This window comes from Microtus pennsylvanicus, chromosome 4, assembly GCF_037038515.1.
Source record: "Microtus pennsylvanicus isolate mMicPen1 chromosome 4, mMicPen1.hap1, whole genome shotgun sequence".
NCBI lineage: Eukaryota > Metazoa > Chordata > Mammalia > Rodentia > Cricetidae > Microtus > Microtus pennsylvanicus.
In genome coordinates, this window is record NC_134582.1 from 138,487,407 (window position 1) to 138,513,117 (window position 25,711).

Consider the following 25,711-nt stretch of genomic DNA (forward strand, 5'->3'; position numbering starts at 1 on the left):
TTGTAACTCCCCCTGCTGCCTGAGAAATACGTAAGAACGTTCCTGCGCCTTTGGGAAAGACAACATGAAAATAATGCCCCCACCACCACTCATTTTATTTTCTTTTATTATTCGGTGCATCTGGGAAGAAAAATTCTACAACAGGGAGCATGGCTGGTGCGCAGGCGTCACACAATAGTCTCCAACACGCGGGCCGCGCCCCTGCGGGGGCGGAGCGAGCAACCGGGGAAGGGGAGGAGCCGAGGGCCAGTGAGCCGGACGTGTTGGTCACGTGGCCGACCTAGCGGCGCAGTCGGCGCAGGCGCAGGTGCGGCGACTTTGGCGCGGGCGGGTCGGCTGAGGCTACCTTGGCGGTACCCAAGCTGCTTCTCTTTCCCCTTCCTCTCCCTGGTCTTCTCTGGGTGGTTTACTTGGTGAGTTAATGGAGGAGGAAAGAAAGGCTGGCGCTCATTTAGAAACCTTGGCCCCAACCACACTCTGTACTTTGGGAGAGAAAATCCATAGCTGTGAATCCACTGGGAAGGTGTCCAGCAGGGAAGTCGGAGCGCATCTCTTCTGCAGTCCCACCTAGTGGATGGATTAAAGGGCCTGGTGGCTTAGGGAGCTTTTCAGTTCCTACTTGGAAGGTTTCGCTCAATGCAAATCCTAATCTGAGACTCTTGCTAAATTTTATTTTATAAGAATAAAGAATAAATTTAATTTTATGTTTTTTGATTTGATAGGATTTAATTTTTCTGGGTAGTCCATAGTTCAAATGAATGACCTTTTGGAGGAAAGATTCTCCTTATTTCACATCAGATTGAGTTTTTAAGAAAAACGTTTTGTATAAATTTAGGTATAAACAGAGATTACCCATTTTTGCCTTGGAAAAAATGGTTGCTCTTCTTCTTTTTGTTTAACATGTATAGAAAAAAATTCTCCAGGGGAGTCTGCTCCTGTGCTTGCTAAAGTTTGAATTATGAATTCATAATTAATCAACTTGCTAGTCATTAGCCAAGACATATATACCTTCCTGACCTCAGGATTGAACCCAGGGGTTCAGCTATACTAAGCCAGTGGTTGGAGGCACCAGTGATGCGCCAAGGCTTATATTTGTTCTAATTGAAAGGAGTCGATATGTGGGAAAAGATGTAAGAATGCAGCCTTCAATAAAGGGAATGGCATAAGCTAACTTACATTATTCATATATTAGATGTGTTAATGTCCTGTTTGCTCAAGTTTATTCATAATCCCCCAAATCAATATCTGGCCACACATTTTAGTCATTGGTGACCTTGCACATGGCATTGGAAATTTTGAATGTGGTACATGCACATTCTCAGCTGAAGTCAAAGGTGTTGGTTGTCTTGTTTGGAGTTTCAGTAACAGATGCTCTTTTTACGTTTTGTTTGGTGCCACAGGTTCTGCATTCTCATGTTTTCAGTGGCCACTCAGACAGGGCCTAAACTGAGTACCCAGTTGCTCTATAGTGATTCCAAGTATGAAGAGGCTGGTGTGTTTTACAGAGAAAACAGGTATGCCAAGATGAGTTTCATTTATTTAGGCATCAGTTAGAGTGCCGCTGGCTTAGTTCATAGTAACTAATAAGCAGTGTATGTAATGTCATTGAACAGATATGCATATGGAATAACAATATAGTCATTCATTGGAAAAAAGGATTGAACCTAAAGGCTCGTAGGAATCCACCTCGGCATTTTACCTAAGAATGAATAGCGAGTGGCCTTGCACACCCGTTCAGGGAGAGAGGCGGCATTATAACAGCTAACTCCGGAATGAGAAGCAACTGTAGTGAAGACCCAGTTTACAGTTGAGAATTATTTCATCTTCTTTTGTCTTTTAATTAGCTTAACTTGGGCAGAGAGGCTTCAAAGTTATTTTCACGACTAAATATTACAAAACAAAATTTAGCATATAGTTTACAGTTTTTCTTTAGAAAGGGTTCCATTGGGCTTGTCAGAGCGCTTGCTTGCCTTCTGCTAGCCTAAAGAGAACATTTACTGTGAAATGATACTGAAGCAGAACTTATAAACTCAACTCCTTAATAGTCTTGTTTTTACTTTGCTCTCCCAATGTCGTTTGGAAAGGGGAAATTAGATAAAGTTTAAAGTGGGAGCTTGGGAAGGTCTGGCCAAGAAGACTAGAGAAAATAAGGGAAGTTAATATGCTTGTGTTTGCTTTTCCACTGTCTGCTCTTTATGGGATGGATATCAAGCAACCAATGTAAAGTTGAATCAAACATGGAAGATTAATTGTCCATGAAAACAATAAAAACAAACCAGCAACTCAGGCATTTCACAGTTCCTGGAGTGTGTGTGTGTGTGTGTGAGAGAGTTGTTTGATGCATGTGTGTACCTACGAGTGTACCTGTCATAAATAGATTAATTATGCTGTTTTGCACAGTGTACTTAAAAGCAGGTAGTACTAACCACAGGGTACCAGAATGCAGTTTTATAAATTACTGAGTGATTTAAGTTAAAATTTTCTCCAGCCTTTGCTTTCCTCTAGAGAGTATATCAGAGTGCATAGCAAAATTGTTTGTGATTTAGGGTAAGCACCATTGTTCTCTCTGAAAATCTATAAATGATATGCTTGGCCTTATCTCTGGATAATCCGGTTTGTTCTACAGATTCTTTGATAGTTGTTGTTGACTGGCAATGCTTAATATTAATATTTTTGTGCTCGTCACCAGAATATACACTTTGAATTTATCACAGACCTGTTTCAGTAGCTAAGATGTGTATGTGGGTGGCAGGGGCTTGCAGGCTTTTCATGGTAATTTGGATGGATAAGAAAATCTGAAAGAACAATTTAGGTCCTTATTTCATAGCTTTTAGTTCACTGGTCAGCCTCTCATTAAACATCTAATTAAATGACTAAAATCACATGTCACTGTGAAAGATTTTGCAGTTATTATTATTTGGTTATATTGTCTTTTATTTTATTGTATATGTACTAGTGTTTTGCTCACATAGATAGCTGTGTATCATGTGCCTGTCTGGTGTCCATAGAGGTGAGAAGAGGGTACCAGATCCTGGGAACTAGATTGACAGATGGCTGTGAGCTGCTGTGTGGGTGCTGGAAATCAATTCCAGGTCCCAGGCAAGAACAAGTACTTTTCCCTTCTGAGTCATCTCTCCAGTCCTAGTTATGGCTATGTTGTCTTTTATTGCTTAATGGTAAAAATGCCTTCTTTGTTGTTAGCAAACTTCTTTGCTGTTATACTATAAATGTTGCAATAAAGAGAAGCCCAATATCTTAATCATTCAGTAATAGATGATTTACAAATTTCAGGTGCCATTTTGAAGTATTTATACATGATTTTATGATACTGTATAAAGTTGTGATTAACTTGAAATTCTTTTTCATTGTAGACCCTGCTTTCTTCAAAGATTGGCTTTGCCTTGGTCTTGCTAGACTCTTCATCTATGGTTCCTGTTATTTTGCGTTTATACTTCAATGGAGTTAGACACAGCAGCATACAAAGTCAGTGGGCAATGAATTCTTTCTCTTGATAGGTCGAAGTGCTTGTAAGTAAAATTCAGAATTAACTTTTTAAAAAATGGTCTGAAAATTTTATTGCAAAACAGAGTTTAGGTAGTATCAACAGCAGTATACTGTTAAAAATTTTTTATAGTTTTCTACTTAAATTTTGATATAGTTGACTGCATATTCGTTCTATCAGAGAGCATGCCTATAAATTTATATCAGTCAATTTAAGAAATATTACAAGCTATTTAGTTAAATTTTATTATGGCAAAATATTTGATATCTGGTATGTTTTGTTTTAAGGATGAGTACATTTCCAAAGGCAGGCACAGGATTGATGTGAACAATTGTAGATCATGTCCATATGCCAAAAAAGTTTTCTTTTCATCGCTGAATATCCTCATGAGTTTCTTTACTTCTCTGAAGTCTAGAATTAAGTCTTACCATTAACGATGATTACAGGATAAACGGAAGTGAAGGCCTCATTAATTAGTCTTTATTCATTTTGGCACATTTTCCATTTCACTATGGCCTTTTAAAGGCATTGAATATAAAAATGTCAACGTGATCCTCAAGAGTCTGCAGGTTAAAGACACATAGGGAAGAAAGGGCACATGTGGAATTGCAGCTTATAAGCAAGTGTGCTTGTTTATTCTAATTTCCTGTTGTGGATTTTATGAGAAAATAATAAATAAGGATAGTCTATCAACATGATCATCAAGACAAGTTGAATATTAAGAGTGTGTCTCAGCTTTTATGAGTTGTAGGTACTTGTTACTACAACTGCACATTTTCTCCATATGTGTTATAAGCCAACAAATCGTGACGCTGTCTTTGTCACAGTGCTCCTACAAGGAAGAGAGATGGTGGTGGGACTTACTGTGTCTATGAAGACATGCGATAGGACATTTTCTGAATAAGATTTCTGCTGTTAACATTTGCTTTGTATCGTACTGGGAGTCATACATATTTTTTTTAAACTTCATTTTATTGGTGTCTTGAAATTTGAAAAGATATTAACTGTGTGTTTTTTCTGACAACCAAATTGATGTAATAGTAGAAGAGGGGCTGGGAGGGAGGGAATGGGAGAGGAGAGGCAGAAGGGATGGAAAGGGATGGAAAGGGCAATCCGAGTTTAATGAGAGCATGATGGGAGTGGCGCAGTGAAGCCCGCTGCTTTGTGTATCTCGTATAATACTTCTCAAGTGTCCCATCAGTTTGAAGTATTTTGAACGTCTTATGTGTTGAAGGTGTGAATATATTCAATTCTATCGGGATTTTAACCATTTCTTGAAATAAGTAACTAAATGTCTTTATGTCTTTAAAGGGTCTAAAGTCAACCCTAGGTTGGCTCACGCAGAAAAGTGGGAAGAAATGCTGAACTTTACCAGATGTCAACATTTGAAACAGATAACGCGGAAGTGTTTTTCTAGTGCACCGGTTAACGTGCGGACTCACGCGCAGCACTTGCTCTCACGGGCCTTTGCATATGCAAGATCAGGGAGGTCATGGCACTCAATCCACTCTCTTGTTGGAGACAAAAATATTATCCTGATGGGGCCTCCTTGTGCAGGGAAAACGACAGTAGGCAGAATAATAGGTCACAAGCTAGGCTGCTGTGTCATTGACGTGGACAGTGACATCCTTGAGAAAACCTGGAAGATGAGCGCTTCTGAAAAATTGCAGGATGTTGGTAATGAGCAATTTTTAGAAGAGGAAGGAAAAGCCATTTTAAACTTGTCTGCATCTGGAAGTGTGATTTCCCTCAGTGGGTCCAATCCTATGCATGATGCTAGTATGTGGCATCTGAAGAAAAATGGGATTGTCGTGTACCTGGATGTGCCTCTAGTGGATATAATCAGTCGTCTGAAATCAATGAAAGTTAGCAGGATTGTTGGTCAGAACTCGGGAGCATCTATGAGAGACTTACTGCAGCACAGAAGACTGTACTATAAGAAGTGGTACGACACTCGAGTCTTTTGTGAGAGCGGGGCTTCCGCTGAGGAGGTTGCAGACAGAGTGCTGGATGCGGTGAAAAGATACCAAGATGTGGATTCAGAGACATTCATTTCAACAAGGCATGTGTGTCCTAAAGACCTTGACAAGAAGCCTCCACCAAAATACTTCAGTGAAGCTGTGATTGAGGGATTGGCTTCTGATGGCGGACTCTTTGTCCCTGAGAAGGAGTTTCCAAAATTAAGCTGTGGGGAGTGGAAAAGCCTAATAGGAGCGACCTACATAGAGAGAGCGCAGATACTTCTGGAAAGGTGTATTCACCCTGCGGACATACCTGCCACCAAGTTGGGAGAAATGATTGAAACTGCTTACGGGGACAACTTTGCCTGCTCCAGAATCGCCCCCGTCAGGCACCTGTCAGGCAATCAGTTCATCCTGGAGTTGTTCTATGGGCCCACGGGGTCCTTCAAGGATTTGTCTCTACAGCTCATGCCTCATATCTTTGCCTACTGCATCCCACCGAGTTGCAATTATGTGATCCTTGTAGCTACTTCAGGAGACACGGGGAGTGCGGTCTTAAATGGGTTTAGCCATCTTAGTACAAACGACAAGCAAAGGATCGCCGTGGTCACATTTTTTCCAGAGAATGGACTTAGTGGTTTTCAGAAAGCACAGATAATTGGCAGTCAGAGAGAAAATGGATGGGCAATAGGTGTCAGGTCAGATTTTGATTTTTGCCAGACAGCTATAAAAAAAATATTTAACGATTCTGATTTTACTGGCTTTCTGACTGTGGAGTATGGAACAGTCTTAAGTTCAGCAAATTCTATAAATTGGGCTCGGCTGCTTCCACAAGTAGTTTATCATGCATCTGCCTATCTTGATCTTGTTAGCCAAGGGTTTATTTCCTTTGGAAGCCCAGTAGACGTCTGTATCCCCACAGGAAACTTTGGGAACGTGTTAGCAGCAGTCTATGCCAAGATGATGGGGATCCCTATCCGGAAATTTATCTGTGCTTCTAATCAGAACCACGTTTTGACGGATTTCATAAAAACTGGACATTATGATCTAAGGGATAGGAAATTAGCACAAACCTTCTCACCATCAATCGATATTCTCAAATCTTCAAACCTGGAGCGACATTTATACTTGATGGCTAACAAAGATGGACAGTTAATGGCAAATTTATTTAATCAGTTAGAGAGCCAGCTTCACTTCCAAATAGAGAAGCTGCTGGTCCAGAAGCTGCAGGAGGACTTTGTCGCGGACTGGTGTTCGGAGGGAGAGTGCCTCGCAGCCATCGGCACCACCTACAACACGGCAGGGTATATTCTGGATCCACACACGGCTGTTGCAAAGGTGGTTGCAGACAAGATGCAAGACAAAAGCTGCCCGGTGATCATCTCATCGACAGCTCACTACTCAAAGTTTGCACCCGCTATCCTGCAGGCCCTGAAGATTAAAGAGCTCAACGAGACATCATCAAGCCAGCTTTACTTACTGGGCTCGTATAATGCATTACCACCTCCTCATGAGGCTTTGTTAGAGAGAATGAAACAGCAAGGGAAGACGGACTACCAGGTTTGTGCAGCTGACGTGAACGCCCTGAAAATCCACGTGGAAAAGATGATCCAAAATCAGTTCATAAGGAAGTCTGAGTAGAGTATTTTTCTTGGCAAGAAGCAAAAATAAATCTCGAGCGTTGGTTGGGACTACAGTAGCGTTTTGTTTTGTGTAAATGTTTTGTGTGCATCTGTTGGAAATCCAGCGCCCTGACCCCTGGGCCTGACCTTACACCTGCAGTGACCCCCCAGGTCCTCCAGAAGAGACCTTCCAGCATCGCCCCTGGAACCAGGTGCTGTCGAGCTTCATTCTCTGCTTAGGGGGGATATGGCAGCTTCTCTTTCACCCCCACTTCTGAGAGGAACAAATACTGGTATCTTGCTTGGCATTTACAAATCTTTAAGCACAGTTAAGTACATCATCCATAGCCTTTTACTGTTTGTTGTTCAAACCGTTTGCTGCTTGAGATAGTTAACTTTCATAGCAGAAACAGGAAGTTAGTTCATTAATATTGGAGCCATCTTTTTTTTAACCATTTCAAGCTCCAGCTTGGACAGTGGTTGCTTATGTGTCTCCACCCTGTTCAGAGTTGGCAGACTGTTCACTACCCGTAGAATATTTGTAGTTAGGCTGAGGAAGTCTGAAAGGTGAGCCAGCATTTAACTCTAGGGTGTAGCAATCAACAGAACTGTGGAGTAGTATACAGAAATAAAATCACCTACTTCAAGAGGAAGGGGTTCCAAAATCAGTAATGTTTGAAAGTTTTAATAAAAGTACAATGATAGACAACAGCTTTTCTATATTATTCAAGGTCTGTTCCTATTTGTCTCCAATTTAATAAACATTTTTGGGCACCTAACCCACTCAAATTAAAGCAAATGCTTATTGTCCATTACTGTGTAGTGGCAGTGATTTTAACTGCTCTGTGTGTATTTCCTGAATATTTACTTTTTGGATTACAGGTTGTCACTGACCTGAAGTGTCTCCACCACAAGATGGCATTCCCTGCAGAGTGTCTTTGCTGATGACGTTCTGCATCTAGTTAGCTTAACTTAATTTGAAAATTAAAATGATGAAAAATATTAATAGTTTTAAAGGGCAAGGGGCAATTTGTTTTGCAAGTTTGAAATTAAACCAATTTGAATTTAGCATCAGATCTCTGGCTTGGCTTTTAAAACATAGTTCTACAACCTGTCATGGAGGCTGGGAATGGCCCTGGTTCAATGCTTGCCTAGCATGCACAGAACTCTGAGTTCCAACCTTAGCACATAGGAAGGTAGAGACAGTGCTTAAAAGACATGTTAAGCTACATAGTTTGAGGCCAGTCTGGGATACATGAGATCCTGTTTTTGTTTTTGTTTTTTTTTAAAAAAAACCGCCAGAAATGAAAAACCTGAAGCAGTTTATGATGATGGAGTCGCAAAGCTCCAGGTGTTTGTGTATACAGTCTATAATTTCAGAACATTTGCTTCCATGGGTAGAGTTAGAGAATTATCCTAATGCTGCCGTGTGCATGATAATGCATTCTTGGAAATAATGGGATGACGTTAAAATGCTTGATTTTTGGACTCAACGACTAATGGAAGAACACATGGCGTCTGCTTGACATACAACACAAAATAACCACAAAATGTGTGAATAAATAAGAAGCAAGTGCTGCAGCCAGGTGGGGTAGAACCGAGCAGAAAGAGGAATAAGATGTGGGTGTGGTGGCACACACATGTGGTCCCAGCACCTGGGAAGCTGAGGCAGGAGGACTGCGAACTTGAGGCCATGTGCTACATAAACGAGCTAACAAGAGGAAACATTGCTGTAAGGTAAGCAGGTTCCACAGAGATGGAGTCCTGGGGCGCAGTTTTTGGAGCAGGCAATGGAGAGAAAATGCCGCTGTCTGCCTGCTTTGCTCTCGGTTGTGCGCTTGTGTCTAAATGGTTACCTTGTGTCTCCATGTGGTGTGTGGTTTCCCCCTCACCCCTCAGCTCTTCTTTTTGTGTTTGTTTTGAGACAGGGTCTCACGATGTAGCCCTAACCAGCCTGAAATGCCCTATGTCGAACAGGCTGGCCACAAACTCACAGATCCTCCCGCCTCTTCCTCCCATGTGCTGGGATTAAAGGCATGGACCATCACCGCCCGGCTCAGCTCCCCTTGCAAAGGGTGGATGAACAGCAGTGTTTGTGCCCTCTCCTCCCGTGTGATTGAGGTGGTAGTCATCCTTTCAAGGGCTTGTGTCCAGCTGAGCTTTGTGCCTGGTTTCCTTCAACTCGGATAATGTGCTTCATTCCTCTCCTGTTTCCTTAGCTTCTCCTGGGAACCTGACTTCCTGTGCATTTAGATGCTCCTTTCAGAGTTTAGCATTCAAAACAAACTTTGCCAAGCACCCACACTTCTACCCAACTATGCTTCTGCATGTTCTACCCAAGATGTAGTGCTGCCAAAGGTTATGTGATCCCCCCCCCCCCCCCGCTCTCATCCCCACTGCACAGTGTGCTGCAGGGTGGATTGTGAAGCCTGAGGTGCTCGAGTCTCTGGGGGTGGAGAGCAGAGACTGTGTCCTCTTAGCATTTATTCCTCCTCCTAAAAAGTAGCTATCCCAAAGCTCATGTTAGTCAGCGTGTGCGTGCGTGCGTGCGTGCGTGCGTGTGTGTGTGTGTGTGTGTGTGTATGTAATATTTGCTTTGTTTAGTTTTGAACTTATTTATTTATTTATTGAGACAGGGTTTCTCTGTGTAGCTTTGGAGCCTGGAACTCACTCTGTAGAACAGTCTGGCCTCCAGCTCACAGAGATCCTCCTGCCGCTGCCTCCCAAGTGTTGAGATTAAAGGCATGTGCCACCACTGCCCAGCAAACTTCTTCAATTTTATGTAAATAAAATCATACTGCATCATCTATTTACTGCGGCTGTACAACTTTAAAACTATGACGGCCAGATGAATTAAGGTATGACTCATTGACTTTCCTTAGTATAAAATAATATATATAATATGTAAATATCACAATATGCTTACCAATTTGTGAGTGTTTTACTAATTTTTCTCTGTTCTTGTATCCAATGAGTATATCATTTTGTAAAATTTTAATAATATGTTTTATCTTGACATTACAATAAGAATGTATATATGAAATTATTTTACAATTACATGCCTACAGTGTATTTATAAGACTTTGAAAAACAGATAAGAATTTTGTTTTGTTTTGTTTTTTGAAACAGGTTTTTCTGTGTAGTCCTGACTGTCCTGGAACTCTCTCTGTAGATCAGGCTGGTCTTGAACTCAGAGATACCTGTACCTCTGCCCCTCCTGAATATTAAGATTAAAGATGTGTGCATGACCACTGGGCTACAAGTAAGGTTTTTAATTGTGCATTTTAGAAATTATAAAATGATTTAATCAAAATAAAGTTAAAACAGTACTGTATGATGTTTTAGAGTTTAAAAGTTACCCACTGGAAAATCATGGATGGTGCAGTGTTGCCCTAAATCCACTGGGACACCTAGTTTATAATTCAGACTGCTTGTTGTCACCACAACAAAAATAGATTTTATGTCACCATCAAACCCATGAAATGTTATCTGCTTTTGTTTTCATCTAGTAACATAAATAAAATCCACATATGAAGTAATCATTTTGGGGGGCTCCATCTACACTCTAACCATTAAAATCATTAACTTTATCTCTTTGATATTTTTTCTTAAAAGTAGATTCTTTCAAAGACAAACTACTCACTTAAAGCAAAGCAAAGAAGTAGCAAATGTAACAGAAGAGAGAACCGTCCAAGAGAAGACATCAAGCAATATTTTGATAAAAGTAAAGTAGGTTGCTTCCTGCTGAAGTTTACTTTTGGTTGTTAGCTGTCTTTAATTTGTGAGTCTGGAGGCTGGAGAGATGGCTTGGCTGTCAAGTGCACTGGCTATTTTTCCAAAGGACCCAAGTTTGATTGGCATCACCCACATGGCACCTCACAACCATTTGTACCTCCAGTTCCAGGGATACAGTCCTCTCCTGGCAATTGCAGGTACCGGGGCACAGACATTCATACAGCAAAACACATTAAAATAAATGTTCTAGGAGACATGATGACATACATGGAATCCAAAGCTTAAAATTTAAGTGAAAGTTAAATGGGCAAATGGGACTGGAGAAAACATGGCCCAGAGTGTGGTATGTAGTGTTCATTTTGAAACAAAGGGTGTCCGGAGTTTTGAAGAAGAGGCTAGGAAGGCAAGATCCGTTTTGATTTGATTTCTGAAAGCTATGTGATGTCACTGAGGAAGTTTAAGTTGAATGCTGTAGTCCTTTTTTAAAAGTTATTTTATGAGTGTGTTTTGCTTGCATCCTCAGAGGTCAGAAGAGGTCACTGGGTTTCCTAGCACTGGAGTTATGGACAGTTCTGAGCCACCATGTGGCTCCTGGGAGTTGAACCTGGGCCCTTTGCGAGAACAAATGCTCTTAACTATTGAGCCATCACTCCAGATCCACCATAACCCTTTTATTTTAGAGAGATCGTGTTGGCTGCTAGGTGGAGGTAGAGGAATTAAAATTTACAGGTCCAAGACCAATTAGAAGGCCAGAGCCTGGGCCAAAGTGCACAGCCTTTCTTCCTGCCTGTCTCCTGCCTTCATATGCTGTCCCACCCTCCTCCCAGCCTTCTCTCCAGCAGGACCACTTCTCTATGGTTGCCATATTCCAAAAGCAGAAATAGAAACTGTAAGGCTGACTAAGGCATAGGATGATCCAGAACATCTCTCCTACTGCACTGTATGCTTGCAGCAGCTGGCAAGTCCAGTTAGGTTCAAGGTGTACAGAAACAAGTTGCCCCTTGTGAGTGGAGTAGCAGAGTCTCACAGTAAAGGAATGCGGGATGAGGTCATCCATGGGGCCGTTTTATACACTCTACCACAGTTAGAACAAGGGGGCATTATACCAGGAAGACAGTTCCTCGTTCATGATTTGAGAACTCTAACACTAATAATGTTGATTCCCATACCTCATAGTATTTGATCATATGGCCTTTCTTTATTAAACAGAATAGGGATTCTGTCTTTTTTTGGTGAAAATTTGATGCTTAAGTTCAGAATATACACAAGTTCATGCCGTTTGTTAACCTCCCTTCAAAACTTCACCAGAGGACTCCACTGGCAAAGCCTTTGCTAAGCAAGATGAGAACCTGAGTTTGATTTCTAGAACCTGTGTTTAAAATGCCTGGCGAGGTGACGCATGCTTATAACCCCAGTACTAGAGGCAGAGATGGATGAGTCCCGGGGCTTACTGGTCTACCAGCCTAGCCTTCTCGGTGAGTTCCGGGTTAGTAAGAGACCCCATCTTAAAACAAACCAAACCAAGATAGACAGCACCTGAAGAAAGAAACTTGAGGCTCACCTGACCTTCACACATGTGTGCCCACCCCCCACATAAACACACACATACACACACAAATTAACAAGATTATACAGTGGTTTTTGCCAATAATTATGAGCATGATTTTAATGGCTTCACAGTAGTTTTTATAGCTACTCCTTAATATATATTATCCCTCCTCTACTGTCTAAAGCTACTTACATGGCTTTTGGTCATCTATTCATGACAAACTTGTTGACGTGGAATTCTTAGATAAAGGTTATGGACATTTAAAATATGTTTGTGACCCTCCCGAAAGGACCCTGTCTCAGCCTTCTGGTTCCCATGGCTTTGGTGAGGGACAGTGTTTGTCTGGGCCACTGTCTCTTTGTGTGGAACATAACTCTTTCCTATCTTTTTGAGAGTTTTTGGTTTGGCTTTGTTCTGTTGTTTTGCTCTTGTCTTTTCAGCAGTTGCATGGTGTATCTAAGCATGGCTTTCTATGTATTCATCTTGGAGTTTTGTAAGCTGCTTGAATGTAAGTTCTTTCTTTCACACATTTTGATAGGCTTCTGGTTATTCACTGCTTATCTGTCTCAATCTCTTATCGCTTTAGAATTCTGCTTACCTGTGACTTATATAAAGGTCCTGCAGTACCTTTAATCCCAGCAGTTGAGAGGCAGAAGCAAGAAGATATCTGAGTTCAAGGCCAGCCTGATCTACACTTCTAATTTCATTATTTTAGTGGAATTGCCATTGCCTTTTTATGCATGTTTATCTTTTATGTTGAAAAGGGAAGTAATGTTTATTTATTTGTCAATGATGAAAGTTTATTATTTAAATTTTCTTCTTTGGTAGTTTGATACATGTTTACAATGTATTTACATACTAATCACTCCAGCTCCTCCTGGACACACCCCACATTTTCCTCCCAACTTCGTGTTCTTCCCCTCCCCCTGCTCTCATGTGTGTTTGTGAGCATGCACATGGGTGTGGAGTCATCTGATGGAGGTCTGAAAAACCTACAATTGGTCACACTCCCAGATCCGTCAGCTGCCAGTAGCTCCTCAGCTAGGTGTGAGAATTCCTACCTCTTAACCTGTCCGTGTTGGAATGTTGGCTGGCTTCACTAGTGCAGAGAGACGCAGCAGATCAAACTCTTCAGTGCCCTCTGCAAGAGCAGTAAGTGCTTTTAGCCACTGAGTCATCTCTTTGATCCTACATTTTGACAATCTTAAAGACTACTTTCTCCTTTTGTTTTATGGTATTTTTTTTGTTTGCTGGTAGTTTTGGCTTGGGCACCTGAAAAGCAGCAATGGAAGCAAGTCGTTAAGGTCTCTGCAGCTTCCCTGCCAAGTATACACAGCACAAAGGAAAACACACATAATGGAGTTGGTGAGGCCACATTTCATTGCTTCATACCCATAGATTATTCTCCTGGACACAATATTTGTTACAGTTTCTGCCTTTTATCTCTGGATTGCCTTACATATTTATGAAATATTCTTCAAGGTCAAGTCCTTGAACCTCCCACACCCCAACTCCACACAGCAAAAAACTGTATAATTCTGTTAGTACAAATGGCATCCCACAATTCTCCTGCAAATCTTCTGTGGGAACAATTAGGGAAGTCCCACAGCTATATCTGCCTCTCCCATGAAACCGCAGGCCATGGGGTGGAAGTCAGTAAAGTGATATTAGCAAGAAAGGAAGAAAAGGGCTAAGGGCATATGCTGAGGACTTTTAACTGGAAAATGGAAAAACTATCACAAAGATAAAAATGGCCGCGGTTTTAGAGTCTGAGCAGGACTGTTCGAGCCCATCTCCATCCTGCCCGCAGATGCCACATCGTGTTGAGGATCACACGTCTAGTAACATGGAAAGGTCACATAAGCTTATAGGACGTGAATGGTAGTGAGTTCTGAGTCTGAGCATTTCGCGGGACAGGACAGGCACAACACCACGTGGGTTTAGGCCCACGTAAGGAAACACGGAAGCTGAAGCTTAGTCAGTCAGGGTCTTGAGAGCAATCAGAAGTTGCTGATGAGAAGCAGAGACCCACACAGGCAGTGGTCCAAACTGAAGCCAATCCAGATTCGATTCCGTTTGTGAGCCAAGCCCTCAAGACACTTCAAGATCAGGCTAAGATTTTAAGGCAGGCTGGGAATCAGGGAGACACAAGGGCTCTTCCTTAGATGTTGGTTTCTAGTGGTAAACAAATTTTTGTATAGCTTCGTCCCAATGGCTTTTGTGTTGTTTTGCTTTTTGAGACAGGGCTTTTCTGTATAGCCCTGGCTGTCATGGAACTTACTATTTAGAAAGGAAGACTGGGCTCCCGAGTGCTGGGACTAAAGGAGTGTGGCACCACACCCAGCTCAACAACCCTGTGATTTTGAGTAAAGATCAATTATTTTTTTTCTCTGCTTTTGTTTTAGATTTTTTTTGTTTGCTTGCTTATGTGGATACATGTATCTGAATGTGTGTCTGCACAGTGTGTATGAGGACCCAAGGAGGTCGGAAGAGGGCATCTAATCCCTGCCGCTAGAGCTGTAGGTGCTTGGGAGCCACCCAATGTAGTAATCAAACTCGATTTTCTCTGCAAACCACTCTTAACTGGACCGGACTTAGAATCGCTTTGGAGATCCGTGAGGTAAAGCTCTGGACGTGTGTGGAGGACTGAGTGAGAGAGGAGAACTCACCCTGAAGACAGGAGGCACCATCTCACGGGCAGGGCGCCAGGAGAGGATAAAGGGGGGAAGCCGAGAGCCAGCATCCCTTTTTCTTCCCGCTTCCTGAAGTGCCACCATGTGACCTGCCCTGCTCTGCCACACCCTTTCCCAGTGCCATAGACTAAAGCCTCTGACAAGCTGAGCCAAAATAAGTAAATCGGCATTCAACTCCGTTTGCCTCCCATGCTTGGTTACAGCCATAAGAAAAGTAACAAATCCACTGATAAACAGGGAAAGATATGAAACATCTTTATTTCTCACCTATAAAATGAGGATAATAAAAGCTATAAATGGTTAGAAAAGTGCCTTACACATAGAGCAGGCACTCGGAAGCACGGCAGCCAAACCGATAGCTTGTTCTCTGGGGATTCTCCCAGGTCCCCAGCAGTCCCCAGCAAGGAACTCAATACTCTGTTAGGTGCTGGGGAAACTTGATAAGCAAAGTACACAAGGTTTCAGGGGAGAACAATGGAACTGGATTTGGAAATGTGGGTAGGATCCACAGGTCGACACCAAATGATAAAAATGAATGGCAAAGAGAAGAAAGCAAGTGGAACAAGATATCAGAAGACAATAATTCTATCAGCTAAGGTGTGGAAATAGGGAGTGAGGTGCATCTTGGGAAGACCAGCGAGGGAAACGACGTCATCAGAAGAATCGTGATGGCAATGACAGGAGCCAGCGGAGCTCAGCTGAGCAGAGGGGACAGGGAGACCCAGGATTAGATGCCTGGAGTTGTGGAGAATGCCTTAAAATGACATAATGGTGTTAAAAACAACAAAAAGATTTCTATAAAACCAACCCTCCCTATGACAGCTGGATAAATGTGATAACCCTGTGTGGTTGCAGAACTACCCAACAATGAGGATTTGCTGGACCAAAGCCCAAGAGGGGCCCTGAAGAGATCCAATCACTGTGTCATAATTACCCTTTTTGGTCTTCTATCTTCGGTAGCTAAGCAGAGATTTTTCAGATTCACAGAATAGGAGAAGAAAATGAAACAAACAAATCTATGGAGTGGAGTTCAGGACCCTGAGGAAGGGAGTGTCTGGAAACCCTCAGCTTTCAGTTGAAGCCTCAAAGTAGGTTGAACTAACCACAGCCCTTAAAATTTTCATAGAAATTTCACAGTCAATTTTAGTCACTTTATATAAAAAAAGGCTAGTTGTGTTTTTTATTCTGTGAAACCAAGTTGAGGAAAATTGATCTCTTTGTAATAATTGCCTTTTCCCATAACATGCGAGGCAGCCCTACTTACACAGATAATCCTAGAGGATAGTTTTACAGTCATGATTTCTCCCTTGGCACTGGACCTGCAGGCTTTCGGTTACGTTTATAAAATGCCTGAGATAAACAACATCAACAAGAGGAAGGGTCTGTTTTGGCTCTTGGTTTTGGAGTGTTCAGACTATGATCAATTGGTCCCATCTCTTGCATTACGCTGTGGAGAGAGAGAGGGCAGTAAAGACACCGTTCCCCTCATGGCTAACAGCAAGGTGGAGGGAACCAGTCTGGAGTCGTGCAGCTCCCTCCGAGATGATGGCCCCCAAAGCCTGAAAGGGACTATTCTGCTGCCCATCTGAAGATGCTGTGGGCCACGGATGACGCCTTTGGCACATGGGCTGCCCCGGGGAAGCATTCATTCACACAAGGACCGCGAGGAGATCTTGACATGGTTGGTTAGGCTAATCTCTGTTTGTCATAGTTTCCGCTGCTGTTGTAAGTGGTTGTTTGGTATAGCAGTTATGCAATTGAGTATAACTGAGTGGCCTAGACAAAGGCTTAGTTTATTATAATTTGATATCGCAACACCATTGTTAAACTTTCATATCTTTCATTTTTGTATTTTAGATAGATATCATATCAGCTTCAAATTGTAGCTCTTTATCTTTCACCTCTTCTTCCCCCCCCACTTCAAAACATTGGCTAGAACCCCCAGTACTAGGTGAGACACTGATATTGGGTGTCCTTGTTTGTGATCGGAGTTGGACCCTTGTGAACCACTGGGACAAATACACACAATTTGTAGTTATATGGAGTGGCGGGGCTGCGTCCCCAACACCCCAGCCGCCTGCCCGGCTATGCCCCAAAATAATTACACAGACACTGTATTCTTTTAATCACTGCGTGGCCCTTAGCTCTAGCCCTTACTGGCTAATTCTGATATCCCGATCAACCCATCTCTAACAATCTGTGAGCACCGGTCTTACCGGGAAGATTCTAGTTCAGAGCTTCATCGCGTGTGTCTGCCCAGGGGCCTGGAGCATGGTGTCTCTCTCTGAGGTGTCTGCTCCCGAGAGGAGAGCAGTCGAGTCTGACCTCACTTCCTCTTCCTCCCAGCGTTTTGTTCTGTTTACTCCTCCCACCTATCTCCTAACCAATGAGAGCCACGTAGTTTCTTTTAATTTAACCAATGACCTTCCTCCATCACACACACAATGAAATAAAATGCTAAAAATAAAAGCACCAGATGAAGATGGGCCATCCTTCCTGACGGCCCTCAGACCTCACACTTGCCTGGTTCTTGTGAAAGGCTAGTAGATGTGACTACAAAAAAATAAGTTGCTAGGCTCCCTTTGCTGAGTTTCATTTTCCCTTATAAACCATCTTTTATTTTTCAAAAATATTGCCTATATGTAAAATCAGTATTGACTAAATCACTACACTCTTCCCATAACTGTAACTGTAAGAGAAATGCCAGAAAACTTAAAATTGGGGTTAAAAAATAGTAGGGCTAGGGCTGTAGCTCAGTAAGGAGAGCTCTGGCCTAGCATGTGTGAGGCCCTGGGTTCGATCCCCAGCATCCTGCAAATTGAGTATGGTGTCACACACCTGTAATCCCAGCACCCGAGAGGCAGAGACGGGAAGCTCAGAAGCGTAAGGCCGTCTTTGGACACAGAGAGTTCAGTGCTAACCTGGGTGGATACATAGGACCCTATCTCAACAAAAACAGAATAAAATCACATGAGATTAAATACTTTACATATTTTGATTATTAAATAGAAATAGCGATAGTCGTATCTTTGACATTAGACCAGTAGGCTGTTCTGTTAGCTTATTGATGCACTGACTTCCTGTGAGCCCCAGAGAGGTGGCGGCACAGCCAGGCTCATGCCATGTGCTGCAGACTAAGAAAGATACAGCAAAGCCTCTTGAACTCCCATTTTTCCTCTTCCCAAGCAAAACAGGAAATACAACAGTCATGAAATGTAGAACAGAACCAGCAGAAATTTCAAATTATCAGATGATATAAATGTACCCTGCATTTGAAAAAGGTTAAGGTTCTGCCAGATGGTGGTGGTGCACACCTTTAATCCCAGCACTTGGGAGGCAGAGGCAGGTGTGTATCTGTGAATTCGAGGCCAGCTTGGCCTACATAATGAGTTCGGGACAGCCAGGGCTACACAAAGAAACCCTGTTTTGGGAAAGAAAAAGAAGGAGAAAAAAGAAAAGAAAAAAGAAAAATGTTGAAATTATTTTTATGGGGGGGGCATCATTAAAGTGAACACAGTATCATCTTTGTACTGGTCTGCTAATTCAGTTCAAGTTTCTTACTATTTACTGATAACATATTCTTACTCATGCATAAATAAAATGTCTCATTTTCTGAGTCTGTTTGACTCTTATGCATGGGATGTACAAGCTTCTACACTAACAATGCTGAAAAGTAAACAGAAGAGTAAAACTGAGCACACTGGCAAATCTTGAGCAAAGGACAAATAATTTTAGAAACCATTAGTTTTCTGATTTCTGAAGTTTATCTCCTTCCTTGCTTTTTATTTACTAAGAGAAAATGCATGTTTCCATATTTGAGATCACACTCCGAGTGCAAGCTTATATTCCCACAAAACTGTGCTGGGTCCTGGTGTGGGACAATTCTGTATTCTGTCAATTATGTTTTAAATAAACGCTGATTGGCCAGTAGCCAGGCAGGAAGTATAGGTAGGACAACCAGACAGGAAGTAGAGGCAGGGCAATGAGAACAGGAGAATTCTGAGAAGGAGGAAGCCCACTGCTCCCCAGTCCTGTCCAGACACTGAAGAAGCAGGATATGACCTGCCCTGCTGAAAAAGGTACTGAGCCATGCGGCTAACATAGACAAGAATAATGGCTTAGTATAAGTTATAAGAGTTAATAAGAAACCTGCGCTAATGGGCCAATCAGTTTATAACTTATGGAGACCTCTGTGAGATTTCTTTGGGGCTTACCAGCTGTGAGAACTGGGTAGGACAGAAACTCCAACAAAGCAGGCCCTCATGTTACAGGGTCCTTTCATGGATGTTAGAGAAAGAAATCACCAAGGCCCTGAAGCAAACAAGGCTAGGAGGGTTGGAAGAAGATTCAATTTCCCAGCCTCCCCACGAACCAGTGTCTTTCCCCTGGTCTTTGAAATGATTCTGCAGTCCACTGCACCGAAACTCAATGGCATAGACACAGTTACATCTACATCTGCAACATGCATAACCTACATATTAGAAAATATTATTATTTTTTACTTTTAGAATGTAAAAAATTACATTGAGTTACAAAATTCTAATATAATGCCCCAAGGAACAGAACGGAAAGCTAGTTTGCTGTCAGTGTGAAATCAGTGTTCCTTGGAATTCCCTGGTGGGATGTGCAGAGGCGTGGACCAGAAAGACATCTCACTGAGTGAGAAATATCTGCCTGAGTCCTACAGCTTGATAAGAAAAGGCAAAGCAAAAGCAAACCTAACTTAAGACATGGGAGCTGATTGGTCTCATTTGGGCCTGACAAAAATTTCCTTCTTCGTATCTTCTTTTACATTTTCATTTGTATCCTAAACGTATGAGTATTTAGCCTGCACATGTTTGTGCACCACATAAACTAGTCTCCACAGGGCTAGAAGTCATCAGATCCACAGGAACTGGACTTTAACAGACAGTTGTTAGTCATCATGTGAGTGCTGGGACCTGATCTCTGGGCCTTTGGAAAATCTCAGTGTTCTTAACCATTGTGCCATCTCTCCAACCCTCTTTATATTTTCTCTTGCAAGCATTCTTTGTCTAGTATGCTAAGACACAGTGTTGACTGAACATATTCTAAATTAAAAAAAAATTTCACCTGGCAAATGCATATATACCAGTCATGGAGTTATACAAAAGGATGGAAAACATAGAAGCTAATTTTCTGCTAGACACCAACTTCCTTTTAAAAATTTTTACTGTAAATTAGCAAATTAAAATTGCATATAATTACACATATTGACAGATTAAAATTATAAATACATTTGTTATTAAAGGTACAAAGTGATGTCATAATACATGTGTGTAATTTAGGATGATTAAATCAGCATGATTAACACATGCATCATTTCAAATACTTACCTTGTGTGTGTGTAGTAAAAACATTTAAAATTTATTCTTTTAGTAATTTGAAACATGTCATACATAATTACTAACTGTAGTCACTGTGCCATGTAATAGACACACAAACAAATTCTTATTTCTCCTAACTGAATCTTAGTTCTCCAATGTCCACCCATCCCCAGTCCAGCCTCTCTGAACCTGAACCTGGATCCTGCCTTTTTGTTGTTGGTTTGTTGTTGTTGTTGAGTTGGCTAGCCTGCAAGCCCCAGTGATTTTCCTGTCTCCAATTTCCCATAGGACTGGAGTTGAAGTCACATGCCTAGCTTTTTCACATGGGTCCTGGAGATTTGAACTTACTGCCCTTACCCACTGAATCATTTTTCCAGTCCATGGCTACTTTTGGGATTTCAGATGTGAGGCACATTCTCCTTTCAAAGTCTGAGGGTAAACACTGCTTTAACTGAGTGGTGTTTTCCCATCTGTAAGGATCTAATTTCCTTGCTTCTATGAGGTAGGTGATTCTTTTTCTCTGCTTTAGGTACTTGCAGCAGAAGTTCGGAAAATCTTGAGATGTCTTGACTACCAAGTCAAGGACCAGAACTCACACCTGAATCTTTCCATTTCAAGCTCATTGGATTTTCTAAAATATTTCACCACAGTGCTTTGCTTTTCTGCTTCTGCAAGTCCCAAGAGTGAGTGACAACCCTCACAAGTCACTCTTTTCTTGTCTTCTTGTGACTTTTATATTTAAATATGGATGGTCATGGGCATTTTAAATCTGTTTTTCTTGTATACTGAAGTTAGATAGGGAGCAGAAATGCATTATATTCCCCTTAGATGCCAATCTCCAAAGCTATGATGCTAATTTTGAGCCCTTGTTCCCATCTCCTTTCCATGCCAAGGCACACACCTCCAGGGCCAGTAGGCTCCCCTGAGACTTGCACTGGTAAGTGTGTTTATATTGTTCCCATGTGGTACAGTATCTAACCCTTCTCCATTGGCTTTGAAGCGGCACTCTAAATTCAGGGAGTAATTTGCAAACAAACCATGGCAACCACAAAACAAACAATGTGAAGTGGCTGTGTTGTGGGTGAGGAACTTGATGCTCTGAATGATGATTCTGGAGCAACATTGATGGTCAGAAAACAGTCCCGTTTCCTCTTGAGAAGCAGATAAAAATGACACCAGTCTGCCTCCTTTATGCCTCTTCAATGCTCTGACATCCTCCTTTCACCTTCGTTTAACACTCTGTTCCTGTAGTGCCGCCAACTGTCGGCCTTTCCTTAGAGGGACTTAAGCTGAGCACGAAGGGAGCTTTTGGGCGGTGACTGCTTCTCCATAGACAAAGGCTGCCAGGAGGATGAGCACTGTGACCACCTTCGCCAGCGACTCACACCATCTTAGTCTCCTTCAAGATATATCTGCTGTCTTCTTGTCACAAACCAGGAATCCAAGGTCTGCTGGCAAATGAGCTGGCTCAAGTTCACCTATTAATGAGAAAAAGAGAATTTGAATCTAGATCTGCTGGAAATCAAAGCCTGAGCTCTGCCCCATAGGTTCCCAGGTCAATGGGAAGTAAAAGGAGCATGCAGGGACAGGTATGCTGCAGGCTCAGCTGTACAGGCTGCTAAAATCTGGGACTGATGACAAGTCTACGGCTGGGATGATGGTGAATATTTGGGAGCTAACTCGGGATTTCAGGGGGTTCTGAAAGACCGACATCACCAGATTCAGTGCCGAGAAAACAAGGCGTGAGTTTCTAGTGGGAAAGGGGAGCTGGTGTCACAGGTGCAGACAGGTGAGAAGATAAGGGGATTGTTCTAGGGGTGTGGCTTAGACAGACTCCCACATGGAAGGCCAGAGGTTGCTTTGTGGAAGGAATGGAGTGCTGGGAATTCTAGTAAAAGCAAGGTTATTGTCACAGAATTGGGGGCAGGGATTAAGGTGACGGTACAGAGGTATTTATTTGTGGGTGCACTAATAGCAATCTTAAAACTCACCTGTAGGATAAACTCTCAATGAACAGGCACCTGAAGCTGGGGCAGTTGGCACAAAAGGCCCAGCTTTGGGAGGAATCAAAACACTGCTCAGCTGAAGATAGGCAGTCACGGATGGGCAGGGAAAATTCACTAGCAAGGGCTCTTTCCCAAGGTCAGGAAGGTAGACTTTACTTGGAAATAAATTCTACCTGAAGACACAAATATTATATTTAATGGTATTTGACTACAACAAAAAACTAAAAATGGATGAATGTCAAGGTTTTAGTTCAGGCAGTAGAATACTTACCTTGCATATACAAGGCCCTAGGTTTGATGCCCAGTACTCCATAAAATTGGGCATGGTGGGGCCTGCTTCTAATTCCAGCACATGGAAAGTCAAATGAGGAAGATCAGAAATTCAAGGTCATCATCAGTTATATAGGGTGTTCCAGTCCAACCTGAGCTACACAAGATCCTGTCTCAAAGGACCCTCGCTTTTAATTGTTTCTCATGAGCTCACCAGGTTTAACCTAGGGACTCACTATGGAAACACAATATGGCAAATAAACAAATGAGCTGCATGGTGTTTCTGGACACCTAGATTCTGGAAGAGTCAGATCAGGGTGCTAACTAACTGTGCTCCTCAAATTAACGACTCTGTGTTCTTCCCTGTGTGAGGTAGCAACATGTCACTCACTGGTAACGGTCAAGCCCACACGGAAGAGGCACTGCCCTAGAAGATGCTGGTAGCAGCCAGACTTGTGTGCCTCTCCCTTCTTCCCTCTTACTCCAGAACAGCACCTGCACTACTCATGGAATCCTCGATGGTGTTCACATGAGCATTTATTTTAGACCACTGGAAACCCCACAGTGCAAGAGCAAATTATACACATATATATATGAAACTGGGGTGGAGCTTGTTAATAAACTGCTTGCCTAGGCCTGGGTTTAATTTGTAGCACCTCAAAATAAACAAAGAGACACACACATACCCTGCTGGATATGCTGTCTCTTCCTGTCTTAAGTCAGATCAGAAGTCTCTTCCACTACTTTTGCCTCAGTGATGGCAGGTCCCAAGAATGGAGGCAAAGGCAAGGAGGCAGAAGAGAGAAAGCTTTTTTGTTTCTTTTTTCAAGACAGGGTCACTCTGTTGCAACAATCCTGACCATGCTAGATCGCACTTTGTAGACCAGGCTGGCCTCGCACTCACAGAGATTCGCCCAACTGTACGCTTTGCTTGATGTCATTCCAGGGTGAAGCAGTTTGCACCCAGGACCAACTGGTCATTTCCTTTCTGGTTCAAGAAGTCTTGCTCTTGCCTTTTGAACCTGTGTATATCACATAATTTAAAATAGGTCACCTTACACCTAGTCCCAGTTGATTTAGGAATCAGAAGACAGTCAGCAGGAAAGACAGCTGTAGGCTGGCGGGATGTTGTGGTCCTAGTGATGACCTGAGAGACTCATATACTACGTAACAGTTCGGAGAAGCCATGGCCATGTCCCTCTCCACAGGTGCATGCCTCAGATTTTGTTTTTCTCCGCATAATTTAGCTTTCGATTTAAGAGGACAGCTAGCTGATGTTACTTTTGTCCCAGATTTTCTTAATATCGTTTTGTACTAGTCATTGGAGACCTGTGTATATAGTACAAAGGAAAACTTTATAGTGGAAACAAAGTCCTGGCGCCTTTTAACCCTTCCATGAGGGAGGAGAGGAGTCTATCTTCTTCATTACTGTATCCGCAGTGCCTAGACCTGGCAAGGTGATTGCTAAGAAACCCAAGTTGCATGACACTGTGTTTTAGTGGGAATGAAAGGATATGCTAGCTAATGTGAACCCCAGGAAGACTGAAAAAAATCCCAGACCTGCTGCACCATTCTGCCTAAGGCAGCTTTCTGTGAATTAGGTAAGGTGGGAAATTATAAAAACCCCTCTTAGTGATTTCTGGTATTCCCAGTCAAGTGGGGTGTGGAACAAAGGCAACCCTTTGATCTGCCCAGGCTCCTCCACTTGCGGAGGTGGGGCTCCTGGGAAGCAGAGCTGCCTGCACAAGGAAGCCAAGGTAACAGGATGCTGTGAGGTTCAATCCAACCTGATACCAGAAAGAACTCATGGGTGACTCAGAGTCTAAAAATGTGTTGTGCAAACAGCCCGGGTGCCAGGCTCCTGGGTGATTTAGCTGGGCGGGAACAGGCTCCAGATGGGGGGAAGCAGGTCTCCATTCTCATAGTACAGGCTCCAACAAAGAGCCAAAGAGTACCTCGACTGCGCAATACTCTCAGACAGATCAGGCAAAAGACACTTCCTCCCATTTTCAACAAGGAAAGCCCAGAGAGAAAACCTAATTCATGGAAGCCACATACTTAGCCCATCCTGGAACTGTGCCTTAGCTGCTTCCTCAGTCTCCAGGACCAACGCACACTCAACTGCAACAATGCAGAGCAATTTCCATAAGGAATGGTCCCAGTGACTGTCACCTTATGTCATAAAGCTTCAACCATGCTTAGATTAGAACTGACAGTTCACTCTGGGCACAGGACAGGTAGACCCCACCACAGCCATGTCCCAGGAAAGGTAAGGCCAAACCCTCCTAGAAAATTGCCTTCTTTAGGCAATTCAAATTCTTCCTGTTTTTTTTTTCTTGGTTTGTATTTCTTTGCCTCTCTCCCTCTTCCTAATCCTCTTCCTCTCCTTCTCCCTCCAGCTCTCCTCCTCCTCCAAGTCACTATGAAGCACAGACAGGCTTTAAATCCTTCTGCCCCAGTCTCCTGAGTGCCAGGATTACAAGTTCTATCCCCGCCTCTATGAGTCTTCAGATGAGAATCCTCTAAGTCCTTGCTTAGCTGCTGCCCAGATGTTGAGTCTTTGAGCACAACAGTGTCCGTGTTCCGTGAAATGGGTCTCCATGAAATCATGCTGGGTACCAGACACCCGTGGCAAGGTCCCAGTCTCTGAGATGGGTATTTGCTGCAGATGTAAGGTAGCTACCCGACACATCCAGGTGGGAGAACAAGAACTTACTCCAGGGTCACATTTGGCTCTGCTTTGAGACTCCTCAACCCATGCTCCAACGCTGTCACCTCCCAGTGGTGATCCAACCCTGTCACCTCCCAGTGGTGATCCAACCCTGTCACCTCCCAGTGGTGGTGATCCAACGCTGTCACCTCCCAGTGGTGATCCAACGCTGTCACCTCCCAGTGGTGGTGATCCAACGCTGTCACCTCCCAGTGGTGATCCAACACTGTCACCTCCCAGTGGTGATCCAACCCTGTCACCTCCCAGTGGTGGTGATCCAACGCTGTCACCTCCCAGTGGTGATCCAACCCTGTCACC

At 42.8% G+C, this 25,711-nt stretch overlaps 1 protein-coding gene across 2 annotated transcripts; it reads left to right on the forward strand.

Moving 5' to 3' along the window:
* The first annotated feature begins 265 nt into the window (after positions 1 to 265).
* On the forward strand, positions 266 to 10,419 carry Thnsl1 (threonine synthase like 1). 2 transcript variants are annotated; one of them, XM_075970640.1, is made up of 4 exons: positions 266 to 413; positions 1,401 to 1,514; positions 3,372 to 3,527; positions 4,814 to 10,419. In XM_075970640.1, exon 4 carries the CDS (start codon positions 4,861 to 4,863, stop codon positions 7,102 to 7,104), a length of 2,244 nt encoding a protein of 747 aa, XP_075826755.1. In that variant the 5' UTR covers positions 266 to 413; positions 1,401 to 1,514; positions 3,372 to 3,527; positions 4,814 to 4,860; the 3' UTR covers positions 7,105 to 10,419. The 2 variants fall into 2 exon arrangements, with proteins under 2 accessions (XP_075826755.1, XP_075826756.1); XM_075970641.1 differs by lacking the exon at positions 1,401 to 1,514 and having other exon boundaries at positions 304 to 413; positions 4,814 to 8,065.
* The last annotated feature ends 15,292 nt before the right edge of the window (positions 10,420 to 25,711 follow it).

Coding starts and splice junctions, on each gene's coding strand:
- Thnsl1 (XM_075970640.1), top strand. CDS start 4,861: ATGCTGAACTTTACCAGATGTCAACATTTGAAACAGATAACGCGGAAG.